The following is a 12,500-nucleotide window of genomic DNA, read 5'->3' as shown; positions in this document are numbered from 1 at the left end:
GAAAAGTGAAACATAATACCTGAGCCTGCTGAAGAGCTTCTAATCTGTTTTCGTGATCCTTTCGGAAATTATCTAGTTTCTTCAATGCTTGCTTTTCCTTTTGTTGACAAAACAGATTTTTTAAAAATCAGGTTTCTCCTGTCTACCACACCTTCTCTTTTACCTTCTGAAACTCATTATCCTGCCCCCATTTTTGCCCCCTCAATGTCATTCCTATCTAGCTAACGTGCCCCTGAGTCCACCTCCCCAGGTTCACCCTTCCCCAAAGTGTTTCATGCTCCAAAACTAACTCATCTACCTACTTCCCATTTCCTATATAGAAAGGTATTTTGATTACAGGTTACACTGTAAGTAAGATATGCTCAAGCCTTTGCATTATTCAAGCAGTCAAAATTCAAGACATTTTTTTTCCCTAATGCAGAATAGTAAAATCTGGGGGAATGCATTCATAGCATAAATTACTAAATTCGCTTCTTTCCACTTTATTACTGCTTTTAATTTTCTTAGCATTATTTTTAGTATTTTACAGAATGTCTCCCAAATTAATAATACAAAGGGTCATAGTAGTTATTTGACCTTTTATATAGCATTTTATCATATATAATTTATACTTCAAGATGATTGATTTTGGTGCAAATTTTCTAACAGCAGCAACAGCATTACCAATTAATGAATGTTAGAATGCTAGATGTAGTATTAAAAGATTTAAATTATAAAAATGGTGACTATTAAAAGTGCAAAATGATTAGTAAAATAATTCATAGGTATTCTAACGCACATAAAAAACATGGAGTTCAATGTCACTGCTAAATAATCTATTTACTAGGTCAAGTGCTGCCATCATGTGGCAATCACACTAATTAATTTGATCCATCTGCTTTGAAATTGTGCTTTATTAGTTAACTGTGTTAAGACTGAAGAGGGGTGAGGATACAGGGATGCACATAAATACAAATCCTGCACACACATTTTAACACTTTATTAGTATTTTTGAAAAATCACATTCTCTTGAAATCGAGAGTAACTGTGGCCAATTTCCAAAACTTTTTCAGCAAATATTTTCAAAACATGGTCACATGTGCTGGGAAAACACAGCATTATTAAAATCTCCTTGTGGAGTCACAATACAGAAAAAGCACGTATCTTTTTAGACTTATCTTTAAATTCTTAAATTACAGTTTACTTTCAACATTATTCTCTATAGGTTTCAGGTGTACAGCATGGTGATCAGACATCACATACTTACTTTACAAAGTGGTGCTCCTGATACTTCCAGTACCCATGTGGAACCATGCAGGGTTATTGCCATATTATTTACTATATTTTCTACGCTGCACTTTACATCCCTGTGACTAATTTGTAACTGCCTGTTTGTATTTCATCCCTTCACCTCTTTCACTCAATCCCCAATGCCCCTCCCCTCTGGCAACCACCAGTCCAGTCTCTACATAAAGCATATTAAAGGCCTAGTTAAAAGTTCACTTAAAAAAAAAACCAACAGTTTAATGATAAACATATTTATTTGTATAGAAAAAACTTTTCCTTCTCCTTTGGCCTACTTAAAAATATTCTTGGAACAGTATTCCCTTAGCAGCAAAATTTAAGAAGCTTTGGGATGCTGTAATAAAGCAAACCGCACTAGGGTATAAATAACAGGCCTCATCCTCCCACTGTATTTTCCATTTTAGAGACTATCCAATATACTGTAGGAGCAAATGAAGGCTATTTTCAACACTGAGAATGCCCCTTCCCCCCCACCTTTATCAATTGGCCAAGAAATCAGGGCATTCCCAAATACTTTTGAAAGGCTGCCCATTCCTATGTGAGAGCACTATTCACCCAGCAAACCACATTAAGGTTAGTTGGTTTAATGTTTTAAATAATACCATACCTGTTGTAAAGCTTTTAAATCTATTTTCTGACCTTCTATCTTGGAATAAAATTCATCCACAGCCTTAATAAAACAAAACAAAATAATCAAACAAAAAATTACTAGTTGAAAAAATACACGATCTCTATTTCAACTTGCCTGCACAGAATTTGACAGTCCATTTTGTTTGTAACACCACTCAACACATCCCCAATAAATGTACTCTATAGCTAAATAATCAAGAATCAAATTCAGGTCACACTTCTTAACCTTTATCTTGAAATAAAGTGGCAACAAATGTTTCCAACAGTTTGTATCTATGACTACATTTTAGTATAATGCCCAGATTCAGTGATTGTAAAGCAAAAAGTATTTCCAATTTCTCAATAAAAGCAAGTTGATATTAATTTAATAATTCATATCATGTTAACTGGTCAAAAAACAGAACGTAAAACCCACCTTGTCAAATGATTCAAATTCTATATATGGACATTGTGAATGTTGAGAAAACAAGAAAGGATGAAATTCTTCATACCTGCAAAATATTTATTTCATCACATTCAAGAACATTAATAAACATAAAAAAAAAAAAACCCACAAAACTGACCCATGCCTACATGCTTACGTGAGTATCTCTTCAGCTGGTTTATCTACTTCCAGGCTTGGCTTTATTTCTCTTTTCTGAATGATATATCCCTATAAAAACCCAACGAAAAACTCATTTCTATCCATAATTAACAAATACTTACTTTTCATGACTTATATTAACTTAGCAATTTTCTAGTTATAAATTATCAATTGTACCTGCCTACTGATTACATCACTTCTCAAAACGATGCTTTTGGACTCAAAGTACTATTAGAAAATAATTGGTTTATTCACATGCACAAGAAAAATAACAGGTAATAAAGACAATGAAAACTCCTGTACTGATAACATAGTGGGATTATACACATGCATTTTGCTTTCTTTACATTTTTAGATATTGTGCAATTTTAAAAAGTCAAAAACACTGCCAGCAGAAAAACTCTTAAATTCACTTTGTTGGTAGATTTTAATTCATTTTAAAATCTGGGCAGATACATTTGGACTGAATTTACCTATAATTAATCCGACCTGCCTCTGAATTTTTTTGGTAAGTAAAGTTATACTTTGAATAGGAAAGAAAATATAGGATATGAGGTAATTCAGAGGGTGTTTAACTATTATGGGATGTAAGTCACCAAATTTTTGAAAAATGCTGGCAAATTAAAATATGCTTCTCTATCTAAAATTAACCTGAGAAAAAATATTTACAAACTCCTCATCTTTTCTGGACTTGACCTAATATTTTCTATAAAAGGGAAAAAAGCAAAATGAAAATAACAAACCAACAGCAACTGAAGAAAAAAAATCTACCCTAGAAGAAGCATATTACAAATGTCGAATTTCCAAACTGAAACAAAAAATTTACATATACTGATGTTTAATGAACATTTAAATTCTAAAAATCTAAACAATAAAACCACAATAGACAACAAGTACATGTGCTGCTACCTTTCCACTGAAGTTGGAGGTTGTTTTCATATAGTCTTCTGCTTTCTGCAGACAAACAAGTACTTTTTCAATATCTAATAGGAGAATAAAAAAGGAAAAAAATGAGTGGCAATCAAGTATCAATGAATTATTATTAAACTATGCAGAAAACAGGATGGTGCTTATGAAATAAGTGTTGATACAGTCATCTCATGTTTGTTATCAGCACTGTAAATAAGGGTTCTTTTGCCAGCCTGTTGTTTCAATAGCTTTCATTGATTACATCTTGCCCCTCATGATCTGAAAGACACTGTGTCCATATACTAAATTACCATATATATACTTTGGCCTGTTTCTAAATTCTTTATTTTCTCTATTCTTTTTCTAAAAACTGTTTTAATTACTATAGCTTCATAGTATATTTTAATCTATGGAAAGGTGATTCCCCATCATTACTATTATTTCGTTTTCCTGAACATTTTCACATGCTTTTATTCCACATGAATATCAGATTCATTTTATTAAAAAAATAATAAAACAAAAAAACTGATGCAACACAAAAACAATACCACCTGTTGGCATATTGATCAGGATTGCACCGAATTAGTGTATTTCAGAAAAGTCACTCACTAAAAACATTCCATTTGTATTTTTAAACATACAAAAAAACTACAGTATAAAAGTTATCCCTAAACCTTAAAAAATGATATATAACCCTCAAAACATAAACATCAAGAATGATTTTTCTAACTGTACGCAAGACCAAAGACTTGTGAAAGACCAAATATTCCATTTTCCTTATATTTCCTCTAATTTTTTTATTATCCTATTCTGGCAGTTAAGTTAGGTTCCCTTAAATAGTTACAAAAACCTAACTTATCATATAACCACACTATGGGACTTACAAACCCACTCCAGGTTCTGAGTCAGAAGGTGAATGATTTGACTCCTTCAAACCTTGCACCAAAGACTATCTCAAGGCCAGTAACAGCTTCAAAAATTTAGGGGGAGGGAGGGAGAATATTCTTCAATTAAAAGGTAATAAGGTAGGTCAAAGGACAGAACTACATGTTACTAGGGATAAAAGTGCCACTTTAGAGTACAAAGCCAGTAATACCATGTGGATAGAACACTCACAGGTCTAATGCTCTTAAGTCGAGAACTACCTGGTCACCTATTACTTTCCCAGAAGTAATTTCATAGTTTTAAAAAAGGAAATAAATGAAAATAGACTAAACTTGTATCATGCAGACCTACCTTTACTTTCAAATTTTTCATCCACTTTGACACTGCCAGAGAATCCATTTTCTATAAGACAATGTTCAATGAGAGCTGGTCCATAAGCTATAAAAACAGAGGGTATTATTTTTAGTGTTTTCCTATGAAATGTAACAATCAAAATATAACACAAATTTATATTCAATATAAATGATCTACCCATTTCACTGGCTAACAGTAGCCAGTGAAAATAACAACTAGTTCACTTATTTTGAAATGTTACTAGAAATGATAATTCAAGTACTTAATTAAAATTTGAGACAATAAAAATGTAGATGTCAGTACAAAAGTATGGGAATTTAATGAAATTTGGCCACATATAAAAAAGATTATAAACTAGGAATGCAAGGTTGGTTTAGCATCCAAAAGTTGGTTAATGTTATATACCATGTTAATAAAGAAAAAATAGAAGAATCCAAATTTGCAAATTTTATGCATGCTATACTAAAAGTTGGAAAGTTCTAAAGGTAACTCTTTAATGCATTCTAATTTCAGAGGAGAGAAATAACTCTCTAATGCTCAGTAATTAAGGGTACTGGCCTGTTCACACTTCCTATTCAGATTCCTTATTATAGGGATAAGTAATGATTTTCTCAAGCATAAAAGTTTATTGAATTTTATATACCCTGGTTATTAAGGGTACCCGGCATCCTGGAATGCCCTGAGACTAATAGTAATAATAAGGAAAAAAATAAGTATTTATTAAACCGAAGATTCATGTTGGGGGAAAAAAAAGATTTCTTAGAATACTACAGCTATCCCTAAAGTGCTAAATAACATACTATTAGTTAACACAACTATTATTTTTAAATAAAATATAACAGATAAAGGTCAAACTTCATACGATATGACAAATTTTCCTTAAAATTAAACTTTATTTACCTAAAAGATCATTTTAAACTCCTTTCTACAGTTATTAAGAAGTTCTAATTTCCTACTAGAACTATAAAGGATTTAAATATATTCCTAAAAACGATACTATCTTGCAAACATTTCATTGTTCTATGCAGGATTACTCACGAAGCAATGGGTTAAGTACTCTCTTCAGCAGTTCACCCTTAGGTGCACTGGTTATTATTTCAGTCAGTCTGTAAAACAAAATTGACATACCTCTTTTTATCTAATATTTAATCAATCTTATGGAAGTATTTATACTCATAACACTTTCATACATATCAATTTGCCTCATCTTTAACTATTCTAAAATAAAAGAGGAATTCATTTTGTAGGTAAAAAAAATGTCAGGTAAAAAAAAGGTCATGCCCTGGCTGGTGTGGCTCAGTGGATTGAGTGCTGGCCTGCGAACCAAAGGGTCGTTGGTTCGATTCCCAGTCAGGGCACATGCCTAGGTTGCAGGCCAGGTCCCCAGTAGGGGACACACAGGTCCCTCTCTTTCTCCTTCCCTTCCCCTCTCTCTAAAAATAATAAATAAAATCTTTTTTAAAAATGCAGGGTCATAAAATTAATTTATTCAAGTTAGTAAGTTCTTAAAACAGCACAGTAGAACCTAAAACCAGGTTTCCTAAGGAAAATCAATACTCTTTCAACTAAGTCATATTGCTCATCATCAACTGCCATGTATGATATGACAGCAACATTTTCATATAACAGTTAAATGTTGTTTGTGAAGCCCAGAGATATCTCTTAATATCTGAACTGGCTTTATCTAGTTAAGGTTTTAATACTTAAATACTGAGTTCTTCAGAATGCCGTGGGCCTTTGTAGGCCCCAGATTAACCGCATCAAAAACACCTATGAACTTGTTAGAACTGTGAATTCCTGGGCCCTACACCAGAGCTATTGATTCAGAAATCTGTTTTACTAAGCCCTTCAGGTGATGCCAATAAATGCCAAACTTTGAGAACCACTGCTGTAGCTTATTCGTCAGCAAAGCCTTCAGCCAGAAGAGTACAGATACAACTAGTACCATATCCTATCCTGCTCTGTTTCCTTAGCTAAACCAGAATTTCTGTCTCTTTTTGTACTCTGCCCAAGATATCCATATGTCTTCTCACAGAAGAGCTGATAAGTCCTCTCACTTTACCAAGAAATCATAAACATCTAAAGTAACACCAAATTTAGATAAAAAAGATACATTTGCTATTCCCATTGCTTGCATGCACATTTATGTAGTTCGAGTACAAATTTATTTATCCAAGTAAACAAAGTATTTTCTATGACAGTTCTTTCATATGTGACCTACTTTACCTTTTAAAACAACATGAAATGAGTTTATAAACAAGGCACGGTACCTTTCCAAGGTAAGCAAAGGTGCAACAGCTCTCACGTGGTCAACTGGATATCGTTCACGAACAGCAAACTTGACATCATCTGACTCATCAGTTCGAAATCTTAGGATATTTAAAATTAGATACTCATAATCTGTAAGGACAATGTTCCCCTGTAATAGAATAAAGTAATTTTATGCTTTTCCCAAACCATTCTTGAAACTTAAAAATTAAGAAACATGTAGGCTCTTAAAAACCAAAACCTCATCAAGGTTACAGAAATGAGGTTACAGAGAGCATGTGACTTTGATGACCACCAGCTGAAGTTACTGCTGCATTTCCATGGGGCCAGTATAAACACTGTGTCTTAGTAAGAAAAACATAACAGATATGCTTGTATGTTTCAGAGGTCAAACAATATGGGAGATACTGCTGATTCCAACCCACGCCACTATAGTGAAGTATCACAATAAAGCAAATTGTAGTCTGTTTGCTGATGGAAGGTCTTGCTTTCAAGGTGCAAAAAACATAACATTTATGAAGCACAATAAAGCAAAGTGGAATAAAGCAAGGTGCAATAAAATGAGGTATGCTGTGTACCTTCACCTGCACTGTGTCTTTTAACAGCAGTAGTTATGTGGCAAAAATCATAAAGATGTGGCACCCTTCATCCAAGTAACTCCACACTTGGTAATGTAGTAACTCGCTAAACCCAAAAACTATATGCTTAAAGATATTTCTATTTATAATAGGAAAAAAAGGAAATAGCCTAAATGTGAAAATTGAGAAAACTGTTAAATTATGATATACAACATAACATACTTAAAAGCTGTTAACTTATGAAGACTGTAAAAAAAAAGTAGGAAATTGTTTATAATGTTAGGTGAAAAATAGCAAGGCAAAAAATTTCTGTATCTTAGAAAGTGGAAGACAAATATAGGGAAAATGAAAATATTAAAGAGGATTAAAGACTTTAAAATTTAATATTGTTACATGATCTTTTCAACAAAAAAGGGGGAAGAATCTAATAAAAATAACACTGCACAAAGAATACAACCTTTCACATTTATTACAGTGAAGACAGGGGTTAGTATATAATTAAAAGCATCCATGAAAACAGTCACAAATGCCTTAGCAACTACTTAGAAGTTGGTCATAGAAGATGACAAATGTAGCCCCAATCTCTTAGGAATTACAGGATGCAAAAAATGGCTTCAGTAGATGGGAATACCATTCATCTTAAGATACAGATAACCAGAAGTTACTAGGTGTTGAAAGGTGCTAAAGGATCTGACTTCAAAGCAACCATGTGTTTATTTAACTTAAAAAACAAAAAAGTTAACTGGAGAAGAAAAACAGAGGGATGGGATGGAAGTCCACATAGTGTCTTTGTTCAGGAAGATGTGACTTGAAAATCACCTGGTCACAGGGGCTGGCATGTAGAATATACTCCATTACCATTTACTGAATCAAATTGTGCAGTTAACCAGAACATCTGGAAGATTCCAGTAAGGCACTTATTTCCCTGACAGGGCTTTCCTGAAACCAAGATTTCCCAAAAGTATTCCGTAAGTGGCTCCCCTTACTCACATTAAAAAAAAAAAAAAAAGAAAAAAGAAAACAGAATTGTGCACTGGTTAAGTCCTAGAGTTAAATTTTTACCTTATTATGAAAGTTCCACAAACTTTTATGACTAAGGGACTCACTTTTCTAGGCACACCTATTATCTTATGGAAGTGGTGTCCAAGGAACATATTTTGGGAAATACTGTGCTTCGCTCTGATGTACACAATAAAATACTTTCTGATCTTATCTTTTTCTCCAGAGTCTTTCCTACTGGAACTTTCCTATTATAAATTAATAAACTGCCTTTCTTAAATGAGTTTGAGTAACAACAGCCTGCTTACCCAAGGCCTGGTCAAATCTAGATAAACCATACACCAAAATTCCAGACATGAAAGCTAGAAGATCTGGTATAGACAGAGGAAACAGCAATCTTCAGGGTCTACTCTAGGAATCAACCAACTGACCTCTCTTGATATCACAGTGAATACCGAAAATTCCCAAGCACATACAGTCATATAAAAATCTGTAATGTCTATTCCAAGCTCATCACTAACTGGATCCCATTGCTAAATGTAGGCATGCCAGTTGCTCAGAGTCTTCAAAATACAAAGATCCTAAATGCAATGGACTACCCTGGATTCGATTCTGGAACAGAAAAAGAATACAAGTAGAAAAACTGGTGAAGTCCAAATAAAGTCTGTAGTATAATTAATAGTAAGGTGCCAGTGGTAATTTCTTAGTTTTGACAAAGGTACCATGGTTATGTAAGATGTTAAAACACTAAGAAAAACTACGTGAAGGGTATATAGGAACTTTCTGTATTATCTTTGCAACTTTTCTATAAATCTAAAATTATTACAAAATAAAGATATTTTAGATTTTTAAAATAACAAAGATTACATAAATTCATTCATGTTATAGAAAGAATTTTTAGATACCATTAAGTGCTAAGTTTAAATTGAAAACGGAAAACCCCCCAGAAAGGCCCATGCCTGATATATAAACCTAAATTTAGAATGCAAGCATAGAGTAGTCCCCCCTTACCTGGGGATAAGTTCCACGACCTTCAGTGGATGCCTGACACTTCAGATAGTACTGTACCTTAAGGATACTATTTCTATACCTTTTCACTTAAAGGAAGCACTTTTAAGACTTCCCTTTGGCATATCTGAATTGTCAGCAACAGTACTATTGTGCTTTGGAGCTATTATTAAGTAAAATAAGGTTCTTGAACACAAGCACTGCAATACAGGACAGTCAATATGATAACAGATGGCTACATATACAGCACTGATACTTGGGACAAAGGAACGATTCACACTGGGAGGGAGGAGATGACGGAGTGGGACAGCACTCGACACTGCATCATGCTACTCAGAATGATGTGCAGTTTAAAACTTAAGAGTTATCTCTGAAATTTCCCATTTTATATTTTCAGACCATGGGTGACCATGGGTAACAGAAACCAAGGAATGCAAAACCGTAGATAAGGGGGAACTACTGTATTGACCTACAAACTTAAGGTGTGCATGCAATTAGTTAAATTCTAGAGATTTTAACCCCCAAATGAAAAGTTTTTCTTTTCTTTTACGAAGGAGTGGGGTAGGCAGGGAAAGGGACCATAAATAGGGCACATAACCCTTTACATTAGTATGAGGAATTGGTTTGAGCTAGTAGTAGTAAGACCTTCAGTTTTAATTCTATATAATTCTCTATATAATGAGAATATATTCATGTACTACTTGTATAAGCATTATTTAATTTAAATGGTAGTCTAGATATTCCCAACCACTGTCCTACTGAAAAGTAGAAAAACTGAATAAAATACACAAACCATGTCCTTTAAAAAATAAAATAAATACACGTTGGGAACTGCCCTGCCTGGTATCAGAAGCTGTAACCCCGCCAAGGCTAAGGCTGAGGGAGCAAGGAGACAAAAGCTTATCTCCCTGGCAGGAGCGGTGCTTCTGCTGTTTCATTCATAACTAAACCCCAAAGCTTGGTCAGTTAACCAATGACGAGTAAGATTCCCCAAGGGGGAACAATCTAAGACAGGCACGATCACATGGGAGGCCCCCAAGAAAGGACTTTGGGGGCTATAGCAAAAAGGGGGTGATGGACCCTCGCTCCTCGGCTTTGACATAGCCTGAGTCCTCATCACCTGGGAGAAAATCTCCTTATCTCTTGGTTGCCTTAGTTCCCTTGCTCCACCTAAGCCTGAAACAATGACAGGGTGGTGCAGCTCTGTGCTGGAAAGGGCGGATTCCCCGGGTGATCAGGCCTGAGAAAGAATATGTAAATTCCTGTGAAATCACCTTTGTTTAGAATGCTCTCAGTTGAATGAGAAGGGTCCAAAGAGGAAGTTAGTTTGTTGCTAAAAGTCTTACAGCTCTTAGACCCTGACTCAAAAGTTCCTTGTTACCTATCATTTGATCCTTACTTTCCCGCAATGAGTAATGTGCTTTACCTGAATTCTTATGCAAAACAAACCCAGTAAGAGCCAGTTTGGACAGTAAATCGGCGCAATCCCCACTAGAGGGGGTTGCCGTTCCGTCCCTACTTCTCCACAGAAACTGGTCTGTCTCTGTGCATGTTTTTTCTCGCGTTTCGACGAGCCATCCGCAGCATTCCGTGATCACTGCCGGCCGGTGACCCATGCATCAAATACAAACTAGGCAGTAAACATTTACAGGATTAAAATCTAGAAGAGAACTCAGGAAGGCGAGCCCCGTACTTGGGGCTACTGTTCCCTTAGGATCATTCCTGTAATAAGAAGAAGCAACTGACAGGCTGAGAAGCAAAGCATAAATTTTGACAGACTCACAAAACAACCAAAGGGGAATAAAAATTAGAGATCCGAGGTGAAAAGTCCTGGGGTGGAGGGAGAGATATCCCTGCTAGTCCAGCTATGAATAGTGACTCCAAAAGTATGCATCCCATAAGAGGTGGTGAACTGGAGATACACCAGCTTCCTCAAGCTGGTTGGTCCACCAGGACCAACTTCTAATCAATTCGATGCCTGATTTTAGTAAGGTAATCTGGGATTACTTGAACCCTTAACTACTTGTCAAAAGCAAACCAATAGCCTCTTTAAAGGAAGGCAACATCATTCCAGGTCTCACAATATATATATTTTTTCCTCCTTCAATGCCTGCACACAATAAAATAACCAGAAATGCCAAGAGACATGACAATGTAATTTAAGTCAAAGGGAAAAATAGGCAACAGAATGGTGGTCACCAAAGGGAAAAGAGAGTAAGGGGAGGGCAAAGCGGGTAAAGGGGATCAAATACAGGGTCTGGCAGAAGTAAGGCTTGCTTCAGTGTGGTTTGTAGGGTATGTGAATGTCTTGCACAAGATGAACAGCAATTTGAACATTTTACCTAAAATGTCATATGTTGTGCTTGAGTGTGACATTACATACTTACGATTTTGTAATAAAAGATTCTGTAATTTAAAAAGGGGCATTACTTGTGCCAGACCCTATATATGGTAATGGAAGAACACTAGACATCAGGTGAAGAGCGTGCAATAGGGTACACAGATGTTGAATTATAATCTTGTACCTGTGAAAACTGCAATATTAACCAGTGTTACCCTGGCAAATTAAAAAAAAACAGGCACGTAGAGGTATCAGATAACAAAGCAATTACAAATGATTCCAAAATTCTTGTCTGAAAGCAATAAATTAGTAAATTGAAAGAAAGGTCTAAAGAAAATGTGGATGAAGTTCCCATAACTGATGAAAAATACCAACTCACAGATTCTAGGAGCACCAAGAACCCAAGTAAGACAGTTACAAGGAAAACCTCAATTACGCACATCATAGCAATACTACTGAAAACCAAAGACAAATAGAAAAAATTTTTAAAGCATTCCGATACAAAGGCCAGATAACCTTCAAAGCAACAATATGACTGACACTAATTTCAATAGAAATAATGGTCACTAGAAGGCAACATATTATTTTCCTGTCAAAAATTTACTTATCAAGTTAGTGAGAGAATCAACTAGATGGCAACTAGTTCTAAGAGAAATGAAGT

At 34.9% G+C, this 12,500-nt stretch overlaps 1 protein-coding gene across 2 annotated transcripts in view; it reads right to left on the bottom strand.

The window, feature by feature from the left end:
• NEMF (nuclear export mediator factor) overlaps nt 1–12,500 on the bottom strand; it is a 58,592-nt gene that overhangs the window by 38,213 nt on the left and 7,879 nt on the right. For both annotated transcript variants that reach the window (XM_036028672.1, XM_028505769.2), the window contains exons 5-12: nt 6,916–7,064; nt 5,684–5,751; nt 4,643–4,729; nt 3,407–3,480; nt 2,496–2,566; nt 2,330–2,405; nt 1,892–1,954; nt 20–97 (exon numbers count right to left, since the gene is read on the bottom strand). In XM_036028672.1, the coding sequence (XP_035884565.1) occupies nt 20–97; nt 1,892–1,954; nt 2,330–2,405; nt 2,496–2,566; nt 3,407–3,480; nt 4,643–4,729; nt 5,684–5,751; nt 6,916–7,064 (666 nt within the window). The remainder of the gene's footprint in view (nt 1–19; nt 98–1,891; nt 1,955–2,329; nt 2,406–2,495; nt 2,567–3,406; nt 3,481–4,642; nt 4,730–5,683; nt 5,752–6,915; nt 7,065–12,500) is intronic.

The sequence above is a fragment of the Phyllostomus discolor genome, chromosome 1 (genome assembly GCF_004126475.2).
Source record: "Phyllostomus discolor isolate MPI-MPIP mPhyDis1 chromosome 1, mPhyDis1.pri.v3, whole genome shotgun sequence".
NCBI lineage: Eukaryota > Metazoa > Chordata > Mammalia > Chiroptera > Phyllostomidae > Phyllostomus > Phyllostomus discolor.
The sequence above is the reverse complement of the archived record's forward strand: the minus strand, read 5'-3'. Positions and strand labels throughout refer to the sequence as shown.